The 26,409-nt window shown below is 35.9% G+C and overlaps 1 protein-coding gene across 2 annotated transcripts in view; it reads right to left on the bottom strand.

Annotated features, from left to right (window-relative positions):
- ZRANB3 (zinc finger RANBP2-type containing 3) overlaps positions 1-26,409 on the bottom strand; it is a 305,507-nt gene that overhangs the window by 73,018 nt on the left and 206,080 nt on the right. For both annotated transcript variants that reach the window (XM_047772056.1, XM_047772055.1), the window contains exons 7-8: positions 16,881-17,052; positions 14,856-14,972 (exon numbers count right to left, since the gene is read on the bottom strand). In XM_047772056.1, coding sequence (XP_047628012.1) covers positions 14,856-14,972; positions 16,881-17,052 — 289 coding nt within the window. The remainder of the gene's footprint in view (positions 1-14,855; positions 14,973-16,880; positions 17,053-26,409) is intronic.

Below are 26,409 nucleotides of genomic sequence, written 5' to 3'. Positions count from 1 at the left end.
TTTGAGGATGAATTAGTTAATATGAGTTGTAAAGGAAAATAACATATACATAGTGCATTACATGTTAATATTATAAACAAAGTTCTAATAATATACATGGTGAATAATAATCAAGCCAAATTAGTGGAAACGTCTATACAATTAGTAAAATTATAACTCTAACTCTTCTTCCTTTTCTATCAATCTATCAATCTACCTACCTCCCAAATTATCACTTTGTTGGAAGAATGAGAATAGGGAAAAGGTCTGGGTTTGAGGATGGGGATGAGGGACAAAAGAGCTAAAATTTTATCCTCCCTATTAGGAAGCCAATTGATGACAGCTAAAATTACAAAGCAACCAGTAATACAAACCAAGAAGCAAGATAAACACATTGCTGAGTGATTTTTAAAATGAGCTAAAAGAAAAGAAAGTGCTTGCCCCAGGGAATAAGTTTAGGGAACTGTTATTTTTTGAAATGTCCATTTCTCCTCATTTAAATTATGACCATATGTAGTTTGAAAGTAATTTTTAAAACTTAAAAATGGGGGAATTTCAAAATTGAAAAATACCTATTTAAAATTCATGCATCAGACTATAAAGACATAAGATTGATTCGGCAAGCTACATTTCATATGCCTAAGTTTTCCAAAAAATAAAAATTCATACAATGAGACTGGAGGCTGTTAAGAACTTTAGCCTTGGATTTTAGTGCCTCAGAAAGTGGAAATGAAGCCCTCTCAAAATAAAGAGCTATAAATTCCGGATATGTTGTCATGGTAACTGAACCACTTTAATAAACTGCATGTTTGCCTAAAGAGCTATATTTACTGTGATAAGCCTTTCAAAAAGTACATGTCAAGTTGGAGTATTTTTAAGGTACATTCACTTACCAACCATTGCAAACTTTCAAACTATATAATCACTGTATCCCTAGTCACAGAGACATTCCCCACCTCTTCACAAACAAGATATTTCTTCCAGAGTCTCCTCCACTAACGTCAATGTTTCCTCAGTACAACTTGTACAACAGTATTTTCATCAACCTAAAAGAAACCCTTCACTCTTAGCAATCACTTTACCTGCCACTGTAGGTCTCTGTATCACCCCTAGCTCCAGGTAAACGCTAATCTACTTTCTATCTCTATGGACTGGATTATTTTGACGTTTCATATAAATGGAATTACACAATATGTGGTCTTTTGTGACTGGCTTCTTTATTAGCATAATGTTTTCAATCCACATTGTAGCATTTCTCAGTGTTTAATTTCTTTTCTTATTACCAAATAACATTCCATTGCATGGATATATCACATTTTATTTGTCCATTCATCAGCTGATATTCTCTTTGCCTCTCTTGTTTTTACTAAATTACCTATTTCAACTTACAGTGCTTCTTATTAATTTATTTATGATAGTTAATTTACCTTTTATCCTGTATTTTTTAAATTAAGTATAGTGGATTTGCAATATTGTGCTACTTTTTGCTGTATAGCAGAGTGACTCAGTCACACACACAACACATTCTTTTTTTATATTATTTTTCATAATGGTCTACCCCAGGAGATTGGATATACTTCCCTGTGTTATACACTAAGGACTTATTTATCCATTTTAAATGTAATAGTTGGCATCTACTAACCTCAAACTCCCAATCCATTCCACTCCCTTCCTCTTTCCTCTTGGCAACTACAAGTCTGTTCTCTGTGCCTGTGAATCTGTTTTGGTTTTGTAGATAGGTACATTTGTGCCATATTTTAGATTCCACATGTAAGTGATATCATATGGTGTTTGTCTTTCTCTTTCTGACTCACTTCACTTAGTATGATAATTTCTAGTTGCATCTATGTTGCTGCAAAAGGCAGTATTTCATTCTTTTTCATGGCTGAGTAATATTCCATTGTATATGTGTGTATGTACATATGTGTATATATACCACATCTTCTTAATCCATTCACCTGTTGATGGACATTTAGGTTATTTCTGTATCTTGGCTATTGTGAATAGTGCTGCTATGAACATAGGGGTGCATGTATCTTTATTATTATTACTGTTTTTTTTTTGCTTTTTTCTTTAGGGCTGCACTTGCTGCATATGGAGGTTCCCAGGCTAGGTGTCTAATCAAAGTTACAGCTGCCGGCCTATGCCACAACCACAGCAACACCAGATCTGAGCTGTGTCTGCAACCCACACCACAGCTCACAGCAACGCCGGATTCTTAACCCACTGAGCAAGGCCAGGGATCAAACCCGCAACCTCATGGTTCCTAGTCAGATTTATTAACCACTGAGCCATGATGAGAACTCCTGTGATTTGTAGTTTTTAAAAGGCTATAATAAATAAATTGATGTGTAAAGTATAAAATCTTGTTCTTGTCAGCTCTTCTAGGGAAGCAAGTATTTCCCATATCCATTTACATCACTATTTTAACACTGCCCATTAATTGTGGCTAGAGAGCAATGGGCTAGAAAGGACATCTGTGGGTCATCTGTCCTCCTAATTTTCTCTAGGCAGAGTTATATGCAGTCTTCCAGACAAATGGGTCTCCGTCCATACTAGTTTTATAGATCTCCAGGATAGGTTTCTTTCTCTACTCTCATTGTTTCTCTTTTTCTTATATCCTACAATGTCTTAGGCAGATGGGAATACAGTACCAGTGCTTCAAATTAGGTCATGTCAGCAAATCAGGTCACACTGATATAATTTTTCATATAGACACTGCGATACTATATAATAGTGTTGACATATGTCATCCTTATGCTGTACAAACACCTAAGCTGTTCTGCCTTTTGAGATGAAGTATTTGTACTTGGGGGATAGAAAGTGTATAAGATTTAAGTATGTTTGTTATTACATTATTGAGCTCTCTTTTTCAGATATTCTTAATAAGAAATTTCATAATGATAATGATAGGCAGCAAATGATAATGATAAACACTAAACAAAGTAAATGACCATAAAATAATTGTTACTAGTAAAAAGTCAATTAGGGAAAGATCTCAGATAACTACAATTACTTCTCTTCCTCTATACCATTATTTCTATTGCTGTATAATATTTGTTGAGAATATAAGAGATGAAAATGAACAGATTCCTTAGATTTAAGATCAGCCTAATACTGTCCTAGGGAAAAAAAAGACATAACTTATATGCATGGTTTAGCCAACTCTCAGTTATTTTCTGGTATATTGTAACCATGTCTCATTTTTGAGAAAACCATTTTAAGAGAAATGCCAGTTATTTTTTTCTATGAACATGATTAAATCAACCAATAATTTAAAACTTCCTGTCATGGTGAGGAAGGCAGAATTTCGTTGGAGGAAGGAGATAGTATGTCAGCTGTATGGCTGTGTGGAATGGAGGAAGGCTTTATTAAACATGGGGAGGAAGTTCCCTTGTAGTGCAGTGGGTTAAGGACCTGGTGTTGCCATAGCTGTGTCGCAAGTCACAATTGTGGTGTGAGTTCAGTCCCTGGCCTGAGAACTTCCACATGCCATGAGTGCGGCAAAAAATAAAAGGGGAAATAATTCTCTTGAAAAGTAAGAGTGATTTAGGTTTTTGAGGTCATAGCAATGATTAAGTTTGGAATTACAGGTGAAGGAATTTGCCTTAGAGAAGAAATACCTCTTTTGTTACAAAAGGAAAGGAAGTAAAGAGGTGTAAAAGGCAAGGAATTCTCAAATGATGAGTTCTATTTTATCTGGGCAGTGGGAATTTTGAGAACCAAGAGGCATAGTTTCTGATTTTGAAGAAAATGACAAAGGTTGAAGTTGTTTTTGCAATTTACTGGAGAAATACAGTAATAATAAGAGCTACCACTTTTACAGTATTTACCATGTGCCAATTATTTCAAGCATATTTTATGCGCCAACTCTTTTAATTCCTACCACCATTCTATGGGTAGTAAGTACTTTTTATCCTCCTCTAAAGGTAGGGGATAGGTGGGGAAACCAAGACACAGGGTTTAAGTGACTACTAAAAGACTCTAAGATTGTAAGCGAAAGAGGCAGCATGTGAACACAGTTTGGGTACAAAGTACATGAACTTCCCCAACATTTCACCAGGATAGCAGAGTAAATATAATATTTGTTTGTGTAATATTTGTTGGGTTTAAGATGGCTCCTGTTTTCCTATTAGTGATTTTCCAGCATCCTTGTATAGGCATGGAGAAGATACAGAATTTAAAATCCATACAGTTTATGTGTTATCATTTTAAACAATAAGATTTGTTCATGCTTAACTTTAGTTGTACAGAGTTTATCACTTTATTTATCAATGGATGGAGTTTAGAAATAATTTGAGAATATTGTTCAAAATTGATTTGGCTTTTTAAAAATTATATTAGCTCTTTTGATCAAGGACTTTTATGATCAAATGCCCATGAAATCGATTTTTATGAAAAACATTCTTTTTAAGTCCATAATACTCTTGTCTTTAATTTCTGACTTTGTTTAAATTTGGGTAAACTTAAAGAAGTAAGTCATTCTTGGTAATGTTCTCTCTCATCCATCCTTGCCAGACAGATAGATAGATAAGATAGAATAATTAAAGTGAACAATTACTTTATTATATCTTGTCCCCAAAACTTTTATGGAAAGGTCTAGGATCTCAGGTTCTTTTCTAAAATTGTGTTGGTTAATGTGTTAAATTGGGGCTGCTCTCTTCTTATATAAGTACTGTAGCCTTGTGCTTCTCATTGTAAAATGGGCTGCTTGTGGAATTTGGTCAATATCAAAAGATTAGATTGTATTAAGAATGCCAGGTTTCTATTTACAGATGTATTTATAAGCATGCCTAGAGATAAGAAAATCACAATTATGATAGTTCATCTATTACTATCTTTGGAAGTTTTCTCTGGGAAAATTTTGGCATGGAGCCCTGGGAAAATGTCCAAAACACTGATACTATAGTATGGAATATCCATTCTTCCTCTGAAGGCTATCTTTCACCAGATTTGAAAATATATTTTTAGGTTGATGAAATGGTTCCTAAATTGAGAACCATTGGCAGAGGGAAAGGGATAGTAGAAATTAGAATCCTAGCCTTTCTTTGTGGTGGTCTGTTGGACAAGCAGGGGGTGAATAAACAGTATATGTTCTCTTTTACTTGTTATTTTCCTTCCTTCATTTAAGATAATTTTAAAGGATAAAAAGTCCATGCTCTTATACTGGAGAAGTTAATATTGTTAAAATTACCCATGACATTTTTCACAGAACTAAAAAAAATAATCTGAAAATATATGTGAAACTATAAAAGACCCAGAATTGCCAAAGCAATCCCGAGGGAAAAAATCAAAACAGGAGGCATAACTCTCCCAGACTTCAGACAATACTGCAAAGCTGCAGTAATTAAAACAGTGTGGTATTGGTACAAAGAACAGACATATGGATCAATGGAACAGAATAGAAAGCCCAGAGGTAAACCCACACACCTACTGTCCATCAATTTTTGACAAAGGAGGCAAGAATACAAAATGGGAAAAAGACAATATCTTCAACAGGTGGTGCTGGGAAAATCAGATAGCTGCATATAAATCAGTGAACTTAGAATACACCCTCACACCAGACACAAAAATAAACTCTAAATGGCTTAAAGACCTAAACATAAGACATGACACCAAAAAGCTCCTAGAAGAAAACATAGGCAAAACATTCTCTGACATAAATCATACAAATGTTTTCTTAGGTCAGTCTCCCAAGGCAATAGAAATAAAGACAAAAATAAACAAATGGGACTTAATCAGCTTATAAGCTTTTGCACAGCAAAGAAGACCATAAACAAAATGAAAAGACAAACTACGGAATGGGAGAAAACAGTTGCAAAGGATGCAACCAACAAGGGCTTATTAATATCCAAAATATACAAGCAACTCACACAATTCAACAACAAAAAAACAAGAACCCAATTGGAAAACGGGCAGAAGACCTAATAGATATTTCTCCAGAGAAGACAGGTGGATAGCCAATAGGCACATGAAAAGATGCTCAACATAGCTAATTGTTAAAGAAATGCACATCAAAATGACAATGAGCTACTACCTCAACCCAGTCAGAAGGGCCATCATCGAAAATAATCTACAAATAATAAATGCTGGAGAGGGTGTGAAAAAAGGAAACCCTCAAACACTGTTAGTGGGAATGTAAATTGGCACAGCCACTATGGAAAACAGTTTAAATATAGAACTCTCATATGATCCAGCAATCCCACTCCTGGGAATATACCTAGAAAAGACAAAAGCTCAGCTTCAGAAAGATTCATGCACCCCTATATTCACTTCAGCACTATTTACAATAGCCAAGACATGGAAGCAACCTAAATGTCCATCAATGTGGTTCATATATACAATGGAATACTACTCAGCCATGAAAAGAATGAAATGATGCCATTTGCAGCAACATGGATACAACTAGAGATTATCATTCTAAGTGAAGTCAGAGAAAAACAAATATCATATAACATCACTTACATGTGGAATCTGGAACATGATACAAATGAACTTATTTACAAAACAGAAAGAGACTGTCTGACACAGAAAACAAAATTCTAATTGCCAGAGGGGAAAGGATATGGGGGGGGGAGGGATAAATTAGGAGTCTAGGATTAGCAGATACACACTACTATATATAAAACAGATAAACAACAAGGTACCCCTGCATAGTGCAGGGAACTATGTTCAATATCCTATGTTTAACCATAATGGAAAATAATATGAAAAAGAACAAATGTATACATAAAATTGAATCACTTTGTTGTATACCAGAAACTAAGACAACATTGCAAATCAAATATACTTCAATTAAAAAAAACAAAAAATGACTATTTTTTGGTAGGTTCCTCACCTCTCAGCCTTCACAGAATTGAAAAGAGTTAGGGTCTTGTTCTGGATTAGGCTTTGGCTAGCAGGAACGTTGTAGCTGTTTTTTTGTGGGGTTTTTTTTTTGTTTGTTTTTTGGGGTTTTTTTTTTTTTTTTTTGTCTTTTTAGGGCCACACCCACAGCATGTGGAGGTTCCCAGGCTAGGCGACGAAAAGGAGCTGTAGCCGCTGGCCCATGTCATGGCCACAGCTACAGCAGATCTGAGCCACGTCTGCGACCTACACCACAGCACACAGCAACAACAGATCCTTAACCCACTGAGTGGGGCCAAGGATTGAACCTGCATCCTCATGGATACTAGTCAGATTTGTTTCCACTGAGTCATGATGGGAACTCGGTAGCTGGCTTGACCATCTATCCAGATCATTAAAACTTTCTCCGTATCAGTAATAAGACAATGTTGCTTTCTTATTATTCATGTGTTCACTGGAGTAACATTTTTAATTTCCTTCAAGAACTTTTCCTTTGAATTCACAACTTGGCTAACTGTTCAAGGCAAGAAGCCTAGCTTTTGGCCTGTCTCAGCTTTCAACATGCCTTCCTAAGCTTCACTAAGCTTAATCATTCCTAACTTTTGATTTAAAATGAGAGATGTGCAACTCTTACTTTCACTTGAAAACTTGGGGACCACTGTAGGGTTATTAATTGGCCTAATTTCAATATTGTTATGTCTCAAGGAATAGGGAAGCTCAAGGAGAGGGAGAGAGATGGGGGAACACTTGGTCGGTGGAGCAGTCAGAACAAACACATTTATTGCTTAAGTTCACCATCTTATGTGGACACTGTTCCAGGTGTCCCAAAACAATTATAATATTGATATCAAAAGAACACTGGTCACAGATCAACATAACAAGAATTATAATAAAAAAGTTTGAAATATTTTGAGAATTGCCAAAATGTGACTCAGGGACATGAGTGAGCAAATGCTGTTGGAAAAATAATGCCACTAAGACTTGTTGGACATAGCATTGCTACAAACTCTCAATCTGTAAAAAATGTGATCTGCAAAGTGCAATAAAGCAAAGCTCAACAAAATGAGGTATGCCTGTAGCTACCATTCTTTTTCTAAAGTGCAAATCTATCATTTTACTCTACTAAAAATACCTGATTGCTCAGAACCCCTAGGATAAATGACACACTATGAACTGTGACCTTCATGATGTGGTTACTGCTATGATCTCCAGCCTAGTCATTTTCAGAATTCCTCCCTGACATGCTGGCTTTCATCATGATGACTTACTTCTGGTTCCCTAAATGTGGCATATCTGGTTAATCTATGTGAGTATGCACAAACTATGCACCTGTCTGAAATATACTCCATCCAGCCCCAGCCCCTTCCCATTTCACTCCCCTCTATTTAGTTGGCTAAATCTCATTTGTTCAAACCTTGTAACATTTTTCCTGAACCCCCAAGACCGGGCTGGGCATCTTCTTCTAAGTCCTTCCACAACACTCTGTTTTTTAAAAAACACTCAATATACTCTGCTGTCGTTGAACATTTATTTTGTGGTCTTCCCCAAGAGACCACAAGTTCCTTGAGAGATAGACACTATGTCTTGTTCACCACGCCTCTCTAGTGCCAAGCATAATCCTTGCCACATCGTAAGCACTCAATAAATATGTGTTGAATTGGTCAGGAAGACACTTAGCCAAAGACAGGAAGCTTCAACACTAGTATGCATACCACACAGTAACTAATTTATCATCTCTGGTATTTCAAAAGTTCATTTACAAATTGGTTTCGGAGAACTTCAAAATGCATTTTTTTCATGGACACAATATTAAATGTAAATGATTACCAGATACCTCCCCACAAGGTTAGCTACATCTATAATGTAGAAAACTGCATTATTTATAGTTATTTTAAACTCTAACTACTGAGTATCAATAATATTTCTGGGGAAAACGTATTAAGAATTCCAATGTGCTAAGGCTATCAACTAATTATTTCTGATTGCAGCCCAGGAATAGAAATATATAGTTACAATTTACATAGGTGATTGAGGACAGAGGTTCTAAAAGGGAGGCAATGAAAAAGAATTAAAAACTAGGAAGTCGAGATGGTAAGGATTGGTCTTCTGCTGCTAATCATCTTTGTCCCAATCTGGGAAAAGTGACTTTTTAACCTCCTTTTTCTTCAAGGATCCTAGGAATTAGGTGCAACTTCCTACTGACTATTAGCCACTGCTGATTCTAACTAGGATTGGACATTACCTAAAAGGTTTTCATTTATATTCTTTTCCTTTAAGCAGCATCTTATACTCAGTAGTAAGTACAAAGAGAACTAAGCAAGCAAACAAAAAACAAGATAGCTATTAACTCTTAGAAAAACAACAGTTGTCAAAGAAAAGAAATGTAATTATAGCTCAACTGTGAAATGTTTAACAGAATCATTATACTGCAAACAATGAATACTGATCAAACCAAAAATTATGAAATGGAAAAATCGAACAAGGAATGCACTGTAAATATTTTCTAATAATCCATAGTTTGTATTTTCAAAACACTGTCTTTCATACAGCATACTTTTATTATTTATTTACTTTTCTTTTTTTTTTAGGGTCACACCTGTGGCACATGGAAGTTCCCATGCTAGGAGTCGAACTGGAGCTGCAGTGGCAGACCTACATCACAGCCATGGCAACACTGGATCCCAGCTACATTTGCAACCTACACTACAGCTTGAAGCAATGCAGGATCCATAACCCACTGAGCGAGGTCAGGAATTGAAGCTGCATCCTCATGGACACTATGTTAGGTTCTTAACCTGCTGAGCAACAATGGGAACTCCATACTCTATACTTTTAAACACTGTGAGTACTAATGTTTTGAGTGCCATTTGTTTTTCCTTTGAAGTATATGCATTCTTGCACAGGAAAAGATGCTCAACATCATTAATTATTAGAGAAATGCAAATCAAAATTACAATGAGTTATCACCTCACACCAGTCAGAGGGGCCGTCATAAAAAAGTCTACACACAGTAAATGCTGGAGAGGTTGTGGAGAAAAGGGAACCTTCTTATACTGTTGGTGGGAACGTAAATTGGTGCAACCACTGTGGGGAACAGTATGGAGGTTCCTTAAAAAACTAAATATAGAACTACCATATAGTCCAGCAATCCCTCCCCTAGGAATATATCCAGAGAAAACCATAATTTGAAAAGATGTATGTACTCCAATGTTCACTGTAGCACTATTTACAATGGCCAAGACATGGAAGCAACCTAAATGTGCATCAACAGAGGAACAGATAAAGAAGATGCAGTACAAAAATACAATGGAAAATTACTTGGCCAAAAGAGAATGAAATTATGCCATTTTTAGCAACATGGGTGGACTCAGAAATCATCATACTAAGTGAAGTAAGTAGACAGTAAAAGACAAATATCATATGAGATCACTACTATGTGAAATCTAATAAAACTTACACAAAAGAACTTATTTACAAAACAGAAACAGACTCAAACATTTCAATACAAAACTTATGGTTACCAAAGGGGAAACGTTTGGGGGAGGGATAAGATGGGATGTTGGGACTGATATATTCACACTGCTATAAATGGAGTGGATAAGGACCTACCATATAGCACAGGGAAATCTACTCAATATACTATAGTGACCTATATGGGAAAGAAAATCTGAAAAGGAATGGATATATGTGTATGTATAACTGATTCACTTTGCTGTACACCTGAAACTAACACAACATATTAAATCCACTATACTCCAATAAAATTTGAAAAATAAAAAATTTTTAAAATTTAAAAATGTATGTGCTTTTTGATTTTTTTTTTTTTGTCTTTTGTCTTTTCAGGGCCGCACCTGAGGCATACGGAGGTTCCTAGGCTAGGGGTCTAATCAGAGCTGTAGCTGCCGGCCTACCTATGCCACAACCACAGCAATGCCAGATTGGAGCCGCATCTGCGACCTACACCACAGCTCACAGTAATGCCAGATCCTTAACCCAATAAGCAAGGCCAGGGATCAAACTCGCAACCTCATGGTTCCTAATCGGATTCGTTTCCGGGAACTCCGGTATGTGCTTTCTATAACCAATGTTCCTACACGAAGGATGGGATATTCTAAAACATGTGTGCTACTAAAGTTTTTATAAATTAACTTTCATATTTACGAAATGATTCAGGAGTTCTCTTGTGGTGCAGCAGGTTAAAGATCCAGTGTTGCCACTTAAGCAGCATGGGTCACTGTGTGGTACAGGTTCAAACCCTGGCCTGGGAATTTCCATATACCGTGAGCACAGCCCCCTCCCACCCCAAAAAAAGAAAGAGTAGGAAAGAAGGAAGGAAGAAAGGTAAGAAGAAGGAACCACTTCACGTTAATTTTATGTATGGTCTGAAATAATGAGCAAGACTCATATTTGGAGTTTCCATTGTGGGGCAGAGGAATCGAATCCAACTAGTATCCATGAGAATGCAGGTTTGATCCCTGGCCTCCCTCTGTGGGTCAGGGATCCCAAGTTGCTGTGGCTATGGTGTAGACTGGCAGCTGCAGCTCTTATTCAATTCCTAGCCTGGGAACTTCCATATGCTGCGGGTGTGGTCCTAAAAAGCCAAAAAATAAAAAAATAAATAAATAAATAAAAGAGGACTTTTTTTTTTCCCTTGATAGGCATCTAATTGTCCTAGTACAATTTGTTGAAAAGACCATCATTTCCCCATTGAGTTATCTTGTTTCTTTCCCAAGATCAGTAAACATCGAGGTCTATTTCTGAGCTCTCTTTTCTAGTTCATTATCCTAAATGTCTATCTTTATGCAAATATCACAAAGTCTTAGCACTGTAACTTTATAGGAAGTATATTATGTGGTGTGAGTCTTCCAACTTTGTTCAGAATTATTTTGGCTGCAGTAAGTCCTTTGCATTGTCTCATAAATTTTACATCCAGTTTGTCAATTTCTACAAAAAAGACTACGGGAAGTTTTTTTTTTTTTTTGTCTTTTGTCCTTTTAGGGGCGCACCCGAGGCATATGGAGGTTCCCAGGCTAGGGGTTGAACCGGAGCTACAGCTGCTGGCCTACACCACAGCCACGAAACAGCAGATCCGAGCCACGTCTTCGACCTACACCACAGCTCACCACAATGCTGGATCCTTAACCCACTGAACGAGGCCAGGGATCGAACCCGCATCCTCATGGATACTAGATTCGTTTATGATGGGAACTCTAGGAATTTTGACTATCATTGTATTGAGTACACAAATTAATTTAAAGAGAATATGTATCTTAATATCAAGTCTTCTGATTCATGAATGTGATCTATCTTGTCATTTAAGTTTGCTTTACATTCTCTAAACAATGTTTTCTAGTTTTCAATGAATATATTTTTCTTGAATTTATCCCAAAGTAGCTCATGTTTATTAATGCTATTGTAAACTGTATTTTTTAAAATTCCCAATTTCTAATTATTTATTGCTAGTATACAGAACTACAAATGATTTTTAGTTTGTGAATATGAATCCTTGATAAAATCACTCATTACTTCTAGTAGTTTAAAGAGGTCTTTGATTTTCTATGTGGACAATCTTACTCCTCTTCAATCTGTATAGCTTTTCTTTTTCTAGCATACAGCACAGTTAAAAACAATGCCTAAGCAAACAGTACTGAACAAAAGTGGTGAGAGTATACCCTTTTATTTTGAACCTGATGTTAGGGGAATAGCATTCAGTCTTTGAGCATTAACTATGATGATAATTTTGTTTTTCACAAATAACCTTATAGCCTTTTACTGGGATGAGGAAGTCCTTTTCTTTTCTTTTCTTTTCTTTTTTTGTCTTTTTAGAGCTGCACCCATGGCATATGGAAGTTTCCAGGCTAGGGGTTAAATAGGAGCTGCAGCTGCGGCCTACACCACAGCCATAGCCACAGCCATGCCAGAACCTATCTGCATCTCCGACCTGCACCACAGCTCATGGCAGTGCCAGGTCTTTAACCCACTGAGCAAAGCCAGGGATAGAACTTGCATCCTCATGGATGCCAGTCAGATTCATTTCCACTGAGCCATGACGGACACTCCAGAAAGTCCCTTTCTACCCTTAGTTTGCTGAGATGTTTTATCATTCTATTAAATGCTTTCATTGGGATAATCATATTGTTTTCCATTTTTAGGTTGTTAATGTGGTGAAATATGTTGAATAACTTAATATTATGCAAGCATTTTGCTGGCATAAATACTTTGTTACATATTGGTAGACGTGATTTGCTAACATTTCGTTAAGGATTTTTACATTTATGAAGGATATTGGTCTGTAGTTTTCTTCTGATGTGTTGACCTGGTATTGGTATCAGAGTAATCCCAGCTTCAAAAAATTATTTGGGAGGTATTTATTTCTCTTTTGTTTTATAAAAAAGTTTTAGTTATTAGTTTTAGTTAATTAATATATATGTACATATTTATAACTATTATGAGTAACTAATGAATTGACTAACTTATCTTTATGTAAGTTTCCTCTTTAATCATTTTGAAGCCTACATCATCTCATATTAATATTTTTCTATTTCAGTTTTACTTTGATTATTATTTTCATCCATTTATTTTTAACCTTTAACCTTCATACTTAAGGAAAATTTCTTAGCGATATCAAATAATTTGTGCAATTGGACAATTCATGCCTTTCAATTGCTGGGTTTAGAGCATTTATATTTAATGAAATTACTGATAAAACTAGATATTTAAACCTATAATTTTTAGCTGAAGAAAATGAAAACACTAACTCAAAAAGATATATGCACCCCCATATTAAATGCAGGATTATTTACAATAGTCAAGACAACTTAAGTGTACAATGATGGATGAATGGATAAATAAAAAGTAGTATTTATATACATATATATGTGTGTATTTATATATACATGTGTGTTTTTATATTTATATCACAGAGACAATGGAGTATTATCCAGCCATAAAGAGAAGGAAATCTTGCAATTTGCAACAACATGGATGAACCTTAAGGGCATTGTGCTAAGGGAAATAAGTCAGAAAGGAAAGACAAATACCGTGTATATGCAGAATCTCAAAAAACAAATAAACCAACTCACAAATAAAAGTGAAAAAAACTAAAGACATATGCAAAAACATGGATCACTATTCAAAAGCTATAGGCTAAGTGAAATAAGCCAGATACAAGGCTACATACCATAGGATTCCATTTTTGTGACATTCTGAAAAAGGCAAAATTATAGTGATAGAAAGCAGATCTGTGACTGCCGAAGTCAAGAGAATAAGTATGAGGGAAATGAAGAAAGACCAAGGTGCATGAGGAACTTTGGGGGGTAATGGAAATATCCTTTATCTTGACTGTAGTGGTGACCAACTATACACATTTGTTAAGCTTCATCAAACCACACATTTTAAAAGGACAAATTTCACTGTATGTAGATTATACCCCAGTAAACCCCTCTTTAGAAAATTATGTTATAAAAAAATCTCAGAATTGGAGATGGATGACACTCATTAGTGAGGGTAAGTCCAACCATACTGGTAAAAACAACAACGTACAATGAGATGACCTGATAGTCGCACTGAGATTTAAAAACTCCAAAAGCCTCTAATTTGCACTTTTGGGCAAACAGAACATGAGCACATCTATCTCTGTAAGGATCTAAGAACACAATACCAATTAAAAATGATTGACAAATAAAAAAAGATTATTCATAGCAATTATGTAGTAAAACCATGGGAAAAGCTGGCAACAAAGATGAATATCTATAAGTCCTTTAAATTAGAAAGTGTAAAATACATTATACTCCTTCATCAAAGTATACCTATACATAGAAAAGGATCAATATATGAACAGGTATCATGGTGTTCATTACACTACTGCTTACCTTGAATATGTCTGAATTTTTCTGTAATAAAGTTAAAAAATTAAATGGAAAAGATATGCTGCAGTATGCAAATAAGTTGCTTAATTTAAAAATTAAATATATTAAATAATTTGTATCAAGACAACTTATCATGTATCATGATGGCCCAGCCACAAGTACCTTGGCAATAGCAGTTTGTTTAAACATCCGAGTAATCAACCCCATGATGGACTCAGTGGCACCTGAATTTGGACCCCTCATTAATTTTTCCCACTCTTCAAAGCTGGAATTTAATTCCTATGTAGAAGAAAATAACAATGTTTAGAAATACAGCATAAAGAATGGAGCAATTAAATGAATCATATCCTACTTATTTAAATATATATATATATATATATATATATATATATATATATATATATATGAAAATTCCCAAAGATGTCAATGTGTTCATTTAAAAACCTTGGTGTAGAGGTGGCCGTAGTTCAGTCACATGGTTGTGACTGAAAGCAATGACAGAAAGCAATGACAACTTGTACTAGAAAGCCAAGCCCTTAGCTAACACCGTAAATCAAACAATTGAAGCTTTCTCTTACATAGGAACGTTTAGTAAAAATAAAAATTTAAGAAAATTTTAAATAAAATAAAATTTTTAAGTAAAAATAAAAATTTTAAAGAAAGCACAGCAGTGAAAATATATAGTAGAAAAGCTTTTTTTATTAAAATGTGTGATTTTATGTTGCTGCGGCTGTGGCGTTGGTCACAGCTGTGGTGTAGGTCACAGTTGTGGCTGGGATTCGATCCCCAGCCCAGGAATTTCCATGCAGCAGATGTGGCCATTTAAAAAAAAAAAAAAAGGTATGATTTTATTTGAGTAAGCATAAAGACTTGAGGAATATTATTTAAATAAAAATAATGTAATCACATACTAAAATTTATTTTTCTTCGTAATGTTAAAATAGCGAATACAGAAAATAAGAAAACTTATTATATTTTATATATTATGAGCTATTTAATATAAAATCTCAACATTTACAAATTGCCTATATTAAGCTTTCAAGGTAACACAAGGCAAAAAATAGCTTTTGTTGACAAAGCCACATGCAGATTTGAAGAAATTTCAGTGAATATGTAAGCACTGTACTCCTCAAAAGTGTAGATAAGGATTAGTTAAAATACAACTTTGGTTTTCTAATATGTGAACTTCACATCCTACAACATGATCACAGAATTTAAAGATTTCAAGAACACGGGGCTGTGGAGTTCCTGCCATGGCTCAGCGGTTAATGAATCTGACTAGCATCCACGAGGAAGCAGGTTTGATCCCTAGTCTTGCCCAGTGGGTTAAGGATCTGGTGTTGCTTTGAGATGTGGTGTAGGTCGAAGACACAGCTCAGACCCTATGTTGCTGTGGCTGTGGTGTAGGCCAGCAGTTACAGCTCCAATTAGACCCCTAGCCTGGGAACCTCCATATGCCACGAGTGCAGCCCTAAAAAAAAAAAAAAAAAAAAAAAAGAGGCTGCATTCAAATTATTATAAGAGACAGGTGCTCATACTTGAAAAAAACTCCTAGAGCAAAAAACACAACTTCTTGGAGTTCCAGTTGTGGCTCATCAGAAACAAACCTGACTAGTATCCACAAGAATGTGGGTTGGATCCCTGGTCCCACTCAGTGGGTTAAGGATCTGATATTGCCATGAGCTGTGGTGTAGGTCTCAGATATGGTTTGGATCTAGCATTGCTGTGGCTGTGGGGTAGGCCGGCTGCTGCAGCTCTAACTTGACTCCTAGCCTGGGAATTTCCACATGCCATACCTGCAGTCCTAAAAGGAAAAAAAAAAAAAGCAAAATAAACAAAAACAAACACAACTTCCTTTGCTACTATTGGGTTTTGCATCCTACAAATACTTAGAATTCTTAATACTAAATATATGTCTCAATTGAAGTGCTTTTTTTCTATATTCAGCAGAAATATATTTTTTAATGACTAAGATACTAAATCTTTTCATATTACTTGACGACTAAATTTAAATTTTTTCTGCTCTCTTCTTGAAATGATACAAAGCCGATCCATATGGCTCTATTAATTAAATCTATTTTAAGAAAGCAGACTTTTCCTTTTGTGAAATATGAAGTACATGCAATCTCTCATAGTATAATTTAAAATGATTTCAAATAAGACTTTCAATCAAACATGGGTTCTCACCTTGGCTGCTGCTGATGGAAGATCAAATGGAATACGTTGTCTGATTTTAGGGGGCAGCTGGGTTAAAACTTCAGTCTTTAATCTTCTAATCATTATGTCACTTAATAGCTGATGAAGTTCATTAAGATTTGATGCCCCTCTACAATCCCACTGAGGCCTTTTACCAAAATATCTGTTAATATGAAGAAAAAACAAGCAGCAGGCTTGATCAGGCTCCATGATGCCGGTTTTACTTTTATTTCTGAATGCAAATTAGTGTCAAAAAGCTCCATTTTAGAAATAGCAATGAATAAGATTATACATGACTCTCATCTATAGGAAATGTTAGTGTTTAAACATAGTGTTTATACTGAGTTAATGCAAGGCTAGGATGAACTGACAACTGAATACCACTGGCACTGGGTGGGCTCACATACGTCAGTGCGCTTAGCAGATCTAGCCCTAACTAAGCACTAACTATCAGTACCCCAGCCAGTCTACATAACAACCAAAACCACCTAAAATATTGTCCACAAACTCTAGGAGACAATGTTATCTCTCACTGAGCTATTAAGCATGGGAGGTGAATCACTTGGTGATCTCTTCTTCCTTTGAAAATACTGGATTGATAGCAAAGGGAGGGGGGAAGGCACAAATTATTATGAAAGAGAGGGGAGGGAAAACGTTAGAGTGTAAGTGATCTCAACAAACATTTAGAAGTCTGACATACAAGTGGTAGCTGACTTGACAAAAGAAGGCAAGCTACAAATTAAAATACTTGCAAGAAGAAAGTTATCCTCTAGATCTCTAAGATTAGGAGTTGGAGGCACCAAGCACTGTGGGTAGGTATTAAATCTGGTGGATCTATTGAACTTAGGTATCCAGAGAGCTGGTCTGATAGTGTCCCTCTATCACTATGACAACCCACACACAAATTCACAAAATTTCCAATCATCTTCTATGGGCCTAGTATTAAAAATAGCTACTAGAGAATAATTAACAAAGGAAAAAATCCTGCTGGGTTGTAATAAACTCATAATATTAATAATTAAATAACTACTCATTTTGGTGGGATTTTATTTTTATTTTTATTTTTTTTGCTTTTTAGGGCCACACCTGTGGCATATGGAGGTTCCCAGGCTATGGGTTTAATTGGAGCTATAGCTGCTGACCTGAGCCATAGCCACAGCAACACCACATCTGAGCTGCATCTTCGACCTACACCACAGCTCATGGCAATGACAGATCCTTAACCCACTGAGCGAGGCCAGGGATGGAACTGCAACCTCATGGTTCCTAGTCAGATTCGTTTCTACTGTGCTAAGATGGGAACTCTGGGATTTAAAGGTATTTTAACACAAATAGTGTCATTGTGAGAAATTTGGAACTTGCTAATATTGATTTTTTTTTTTTAGTTTAATGTATTTTGATAACAAACATACAGGAATTGTACCAACAACATTACAAACATGTATTTGCATGTACAACTAATTAGAAAAATATAGCGAATGGATGGAAGTACTGTGTGATAAAATTACAGATACTATTTAGTTGTCATCAATACAAAAATATATTTGGGGATCTCCCCTATGGCATAGTGGGTTAAAAATCTGACTGTAGCAGCTTGGGTTGCTGCAGAGATCGGCCCAGCACAGTGGGTTAAAGGATCTGGTGTTGCTGTGGCTGTGGTGTAGGTTGTAGCTGGAGCTTGGAATCAATCTCTGGCCTGGGAACTTCTATATGTCGTGGGCATGGCTGAAAAAAAAGAAAGAGAGAAGGAAAAAAAAAAAAGAAATGTATTTGTTTATAAAAAAAAAGGCATTAGCATTGCAAAAAATTTAATAAGTTTGTCTATAATTGTTATAAACCGAATTACTGAAGAGTCTCCTTGTGGCCCACTGGATTAAGAGTCTGGTGTTGTCATTGCAGCAGCTCAGATAGCTGCTGTTGCATGGGTTCAATCCCTGGCCTGGGGACTTCCACATGCCATAGGTGTGGCCAAAAAAATTAACTGAGTTACTAAATCTTGTTAATTTAAGTCTTCTGTCTTCCTTTAATGCTTTAGTCTCCATATTAATACTAAAAATTTACACACTAATGAAAATTTTAAAAATACTTGCCAATACCTGATTTTTTCATCTATTTTTCCATTCACAATCAAGATACTTAGGTATAGTATGACCTCATGGTAAAACAAACAAGCAAAAAACCCCTCAAACTTATTGTTGACAATTATATCTCAATAAAACTGGACAAAAAACAACAGGAAAGAAACTAATGTTTTAAAACTATAGATAATGGAAAGAAGGATCTGCTGGATATTGTTTTTGAGGATGAAAGGTTTGCCATTAAAATGGATTCTTAAGCACACTCTCCACCACTGCAACATATTTTGCAGGTGTACAACATGCTAGGTGAAAGTCTTTTGGCACAATTATTCCACTTTGGTACAGACATACAGACAACATACAGGTATCTTCACATAGGCCAAACACACAGGCCTCCTACAGAGCACCATTATTCCTTAAGCACGGGTCTGTTTTGACACTGAAACAATCTAATTTTAGATGCCATACAGTACCAGTATCAGTACCAGGCTTATAGCGATGAGGCTTCCTCCCCCCTCCAGGAGAGGGCTCACACCCGATCCTTAACCCACTGAGTGAGGCCAGAGATCAAACCTCACAGACATTGGGTTCTTAACCCGATGAGCTACAATGGGAACCCCTCCATTTTGTTTCTATAAGCATACTTCAGAGATACCATGGGTCCAGACCACCACAATAAGCAAATATCACAATAAGTGAGTCACACAAATTTTTTGGTTTCCCATTGCATGTAAAAAGTTATGTTTATACTATAGCATTTTAAAAAACAATGTACATGCTCTAATAAAAAATACTGTATTGCTAAAAAATGCTAACCATCATATGAACCTTCACTGACTGCAATAATAATATCAATGATCACTGATCACAAACACCATAACAACTATAATAATAATAATAAAAATGTATGAAATATTATGAGAATGAATTACTCAAATGTGATATGGAGACATGAAATGGGCAAAGAGCACTGGAAAAATGGTGCAGACAGAGCTGCTTGATGCAGGGTTGCCAGAACCTTCAATTTGTAAAAAATGCAATATCTAAAAAGCACAGTAAAATAAGGAAGCATGCCTGTACTTTGTGTTCTGGTTGTTTATAATAAGCAAATAATGCTTTTGTAATTTAAAAAATTCAATCAGGAAAAATATCACAACAAACCTCACAATGTGAAAATTTATAAATACCTACATACGTCTCCAAATTCAGGAAAATAAGACATTTTCATTAATTAACTGGATACACATCTAATGCTTTTCTGAACATTTTCCACTGCTTATACTTTGACTGCATTGATTCTTTATATAACAACTTTGTAATATTTTCTTTAAAAAATCATAATACATATTTTACCCAAGTATAGGTGATCAAATTTTATTTTTCATTGAAAACAGTTTTTAGGAGTTCCTGCTGTGGCACAGTTAAGAACCCATCTGCAGTGGCTTGGGTCACTGGAGAGATGCAGGTTAGGATCCCTGGCTCAGTGCAGTGAGTTAAAGGATCCTGGAGGTACAATGTAGGTCATAGCTGTGGCTCGGATTCATTCCCTGGCCTGGGAACTTCCATATGCTGTGGGTACAGTTGTTTTTAAACAACAACAAAAAACATCATTTTAAAAAGTTTCAGGTTCATAATTTATTATTGGTAGGGTATAAAATTTTTTTGAACTGTTGTCAAAACTGAAATAACTTCCATCAAGTTTCTGCCACATATGAGCTGTAAGAAGGGGAAGAGGACCTCCCCTGTGGCTCATGTCATAACTACTCTGCAGTGGCTCTAGTTCTATCCCTTGCCCAGGAACTTCCAAATGCCACACATGGGGGAAAAAAAAAAGAGAAGTGGAAGAAGTACTTACAGATAAATCCTCTGGCTGTACACAATTTAACCACCCTGCTTCTCCTCCAGGACCCACATCCTTTAAACAAGTTGCTAGAGGATAAGTTCATACTGCAGTACAACACATAGTATTCCTGGAAAGCATCCCTATGTTGGAATGGCTAGCTATTACCTAACAATACCTAACAAGGAAATTTACTGAAAACTTCATAAATATAGCCCACTAAACTCAAACTAAATGTATCCCCAATACAGTTTCCTCTTAGCTTGTCTGACAAAGTGCTTGCTGACACTCAACATTACAACATAATTAAATATGTATGTGTATATATGTGCATATGTGTATATACATATATGACAATGGTGGACTGAAAAGAGATCTTTCAATCTATTGAGATTAAAGTAGCCTACTTCTGGAGTTCCTACTGTGGCTCAGCGAAAACGAATCCGACTAGGAACCATGAGGTTGAAGGTTCGATCCCTGGTCTTGCTAAGTGGGTTAAGGATCCAGCGTTGCTGTGGCTCTGGCATAGGCCAGCAGTTATACAGATCCGATTAGACCCCTAGCCTGGGAATCTCCATATGCCGCAGGAGCAGCCCTAGAAAAGGCAAAAAAGACAAAAAAAAAAAAAAAGTCTTCTAAAGTAGCCTACTTCTATAAATTTGATAGGACATAAAATTGAAAATTGCCAAAGTCCCTCCACAGAGCCTTGAAATGGGCCTACTACATGTGAGGGATTCTGAAATTTAAAGTTCATTAGTTTTATGTCAAGGAAAGAAAATTATAAAACAAATTTGTAAGTACAATAGCAAAGAAGTAAGGTGTATACAGGAAAGAGGAAAGGTAGAAATAAAAAAATATTTTTTAAGGGCAAAGTAGTAGCAGTATGGTTTAGGGTAGAATTAAAGAACTAAACATAAAGGAAATGTAATTCGCAACAAATTAAAATTAGCAGTATTTCAAATGTCTCTAAAGAATTTATGAAACATGAACCTTGAAAACTTTCAGAATTACTACAGCCATTTTCTCATTTGACTTTACAAAGTAAAAATTTGTTTCTCCTTTTCTGAACAAGAATAAACACAATCTTTCTATCTTCCTTTTTGACCATATATAATTAAAAAAGAAGGCATGTTTCAATAGGCACTTAATATTGGTTTGTGATAATGAAATAGGAAGTTTATGGCCACTCCTTTTTATTGCTGAGTAATACATTCCACTGTATGGAGATTTCATGATTTATTTGTGCATTCACCAACTGAAGGACATCTGGACTGTTTCAAGCAACTATAAGTAAAAACTCCTGTAAACATTTACATATATATTTTTTGAATAAACATATGTTTTCATTGACTAAATACCCATAATGGGATTTTTGTATTATATGGTGAGTATATGTTTAACTTTATAAAAAATTGGCATAGTTTCCCCACAAAGTTCCTATGCCGTTTTGCATTCCACCAGCAATGCATGTGACATCAAGTTGTTCAGCACCATTGCCATCATTTGGTATTGTCAGTCTGTAAACATTTTATCTCTTTTAATGCATGTATACTGGTTATTTCATTGTGGTTTTAACTAGCACTTCTCTAACAAACATTGTTGAAGTGCTTAATTGACCTCACCTTATCTTTTTGGTGAGGTCTCTCTTTCAACCATTAAAAATTTTGTTTGTTTTATAATTGAGTTTTGAGATATTTGATATATTCTTTTATAAATTGTTTTCGTATATTCTTAAATGTATATATTTACACACACATGAATTTATTATACATTCCTTTACCAAATAGGTGCTTTACAAATATTTTGCCTCATCTGTGGCTTATCCATTCATTCCCTTGCCAGTGTTTTAAAAAGAGTTTTTCAGGAGTTCCCGTGGTGGTACAGTGATTAACGAATCTGACTAGGAACCATGAGGTTGTGGATTCGATCCCTGTCCTTGCTCAGTGGGTTAACGATCCGGCGTTGCTGTGAGCTGTGGCATAGGTCGCAGATACGACTCGGATCCTGCATTGCTGTGGCTCTGGTGTAGGCTGGCAGCTACAGCTCCGATTAGACCCTTAGCCTGGGAAATTCCATATGCTACGGGAGCGGCCCAAGAAATGGCAAAAAGACAAATAAGTAAGTAAGTAAATAAATAAATAAATAAAAAGAGCTTTTCAATGTTTATGAAGTAAAATTTATCACATTTATCTTGTATAGGTCATGCTTTTTGTGTCTTATAAAAAATGTTTGCCTACCCCAAGGTCACAATGATTTTTCTCCTTTATTTCCTTCAAAAAGTTTTATAGTTTTACATTGTATAGTTAGGTTTACAATCTATTTTTAATTGATTTTTTTCATTTTTTCAATTGCGGTAAGTTTACACAACATAAAATTGACCACCTTAACCATTTCTAAGTATACAGTTCAACAGTATTAAATACATTCATAATGTTGTAATACATGACCACTGCTCATCTCCGTAACTCTTTTCATCCTATAAAACCAAATTCTAAACCCTTTAAACAACAACTCTGCATTCCCTCCTACTGCTAGCCCTTGGTGACCACATTCTACTTTCTGTCTCTATGATTTTGACTAAGTATATCACACAGGTGAAAACATACAGTATCTGTCTGTTGGAGACTGGTTTATTGCACTTAGCATAATGTCCTCAGTGTTCATCCGTCTTGTAGCATATATCAGAATTTCCTTTCCTTTATAAGAATGATAATATTTCATTGGATGTGCTAACCACACACATAGGAGTATATACCCACAAATGAAATTACTGGATCATAAGGTAGTAACAGCTCAATGCCTTCTGGCTTCCAAAATTTCCGATAAGACATCAGCTGATGATCTTTCTAAGGATCTCCTCTATGTGATGAGTTGCTTTGCTTTTGCTATCAAGATTCTCTTTGCCATGGCTTTTAGAAAGGTTTGAGTAATGATGTATCCGGATGTGGATAACCTTCAGTTTATCCTACTCTGGAGTTTGTCGAGCTTCTTAGAAATTTATAATCATGTCTTTCATCAAATTTGGGAAGTTTTTAGTTCTTATTTCTTCAAATATTCTCTCAGCCCCTTTCTTCTCTCTTCTCCTAAGACTCCATAATGCACATGCTGATCTGTTTGATGGTTCACACAGACCCTTTGGGTTCCATTCACCTTTCTTCATTCTTTTTGCTTTCTGTTCCTCAGACTCAAAAATTTCCATTGTTCTATCTTTTTTTTTGTTTTGTTTTCTTTCTTTTTAGGCCACACTTGCAGCATATGGAAGTTCCCAGATCAGGGGTCAAACCAGGGCCACAACAGCAACCCAGGCCACGGCAGTGACAACGCTGGATCCTTAACCCACTCTGCCACAAGATAACTCCTCCGTTGTGCTATCTACAAGTTCTCTGGTTCTTACTTCTGCCTACTCACATTTGCCTTTGAATCCCTCTACTGAAATTTTCATGTCAGTTATTTTGCTTTTTAGTGCCAGAATTCCTTTTCTGGATTCATTTTTAGGTTTTCTCTCTCTTCATTAATATTTCCATTGTGTTCATTCATCATATTCTGGGCTTTTTCCACACCTTCCTTTTGTTCTTTGAGCATCTTTAAAATAGCTGTTTTAGTCTTTGTCTAGGAGCTTTGTCATCAGGTCTTTCTCAAGGATAGTTTCTGTTGATTTATTTACTTTTTGAATGGGACACTTTCCTCTCTGTAGGCCTAACGATATTTTTGTTAAAAACTGGACACTGGAAACTAATAATATGGTAATTCCATAAACCAGATTCTCCCCTTCTGCATGTTCTACTGTTTTTTGTTATTGTTATTATTATTTTTTTAATAAGACTGTCTCTGTGTCAAGGATCAGCCTCTGTTATAAACTTAAGATCTTTTCAGTTCTCTTCTGAGCTAATGCCTTTTCCTTGGCATGCATGGTCACTTTCAAATTTAACTCATACATGTGATTATTTTGTAATGTCCTCGTCTTTATTTTTTATTTTTTTTAAATTGAAGTATAGCTGATTCACACTGTTGTTCCAATTTCTGCTGTACAGCAAAGTGACCGAGGCATGTGTATACATTCATTTTCTCATATTATCTTCCATCATGTTCTATCCTAAGAGACTGGATACAGTTTCCTGTGCTATACAGTAGGACCTCATTGCTTATCCATTTTAAATGTAATAGTTTGCATCTACTAACCCCAAACTCCCAACCCATCCTGCTCTCTCTCCCCTCCCCCTTGGCATCCACAAGTCTGTTTTCTATGTCTGTGAGCCTACTTCTGTTTTGTGGATAGGTTCATTCATGCCATAGTTTACATTCCACATATAAGTGATATCATATGGTATTTTTCTCTTTCTGACTTACTTCATTTAGTATGAGAATTTCTAGTTGCATCCATGTTGCTATAAATGGCACTAATTCAGTCCTTTTTTTATGGCTAAAGTATTCCATTGTATTCATAGACCACATCTTCTTAATCCATTCATCTGTCGATGGACATCTAGGTTGTTTCCATGTCTTGGCTGTGGTGCATGGCACTATGATGAACATAGGGGTACATGTATCTTTTTGAATTATGGTTTTATCTGTATTATCTGTCCAGGAGTGGGATGTCCTTGTATTTAATGTCTGTCTCTCAAAGGGGAAAACTAGGACAAGGAGGTGGTAAGGTAAATGGTACTAGCCCCTTAAATTCTCTGAAAGTCAGTTTATCTGGAGGGGGAAGGTGAAACAACAATGGATACTCCCACTTAATCTGTACCTCTGTGATTAGAATTAGAACCAGTGATCTGGGCACAGATCTTTGATAATTAGAGAATAGGGTCTTATTTGCCCACTCTGATTCCTTCAAGCTGTGTGCAAGTATATAGCTGCCTTCCGCAAGGCTAGAGGTGTGTGATAGGTAGCTTTTACTGTGGCAAGAGTTGGAATTGACTGAAATTAACCACAATTTACTGTCCAAGTCTTCCCCTGGAAGTTGCAAGTCTTCAATATACTCCAGAGTTTCAAAATAGTGATATCAAACAGACTCTGCTAGTGCAATTGTCTAGGTTAAGATACTAATAGGTCTAGAGACAGAGTCCTGATGTTTCCTACTGCATTTCCCAGAATCCTCTATAATCCATTTTTATTTCAATTAGATTGAACTGCTTTTATTTTCCTTTTTTGGGGGGAGGGAGGGGATTTGGCTATCTAATTGTTCCAGAAAACATTTGTTGAAAAGACACCTTTCTTCATAGGATAGCCTAGCATCTTGGTCAAAAATCAATTGACTAGAGGGCTTTCAGGTTGGTGGATGCATACAGGTTTGGGGTAGTGGAGCACCTGGAGAGGGCATGAAAGCTCTGTGCCCTTTCTGCATTCCTTGCCCCATACATCTCTTTCACCTGGCTGTTTCTGAATAATACCTAGGATAAAACCAGAATTTCTGACAAGACTAAGGAAGTCCAGGAAGAAAACTAATGTCAAAGAGGTTAGAGGCCCAGCACTAAGATTAGGCTCTTAAGAATCCATACCTCCCTAACTGACCCTGGCATCTGGGCCCGAAGGTGTTAAGACAAGTTTACAGTATCAACCCTGATTTGGAAGACTATTGTAGAAAGAATTAAAGGACTAGAAC

Source organism: Phacochoerus africanus, chromosome 3 (genome assembly GCF_016906955.1).
Source record: "Phacochoerus africanus isolate WHEZ1 chromosome 3, ROS_Pafr_v1, whole genome shotgun sequence".
In the NCBI taxonomy this organism is placed as follows: domain Eukaryota; kingdom Metazoa; phylum Chordata; class Mammalia; order Artiodactyla; family Suidae; genus Phacochoerus; species Phacochoerus africanus.
This window is presented reverse-complemented; position numbering and strand designations above follow the sequence as displayed.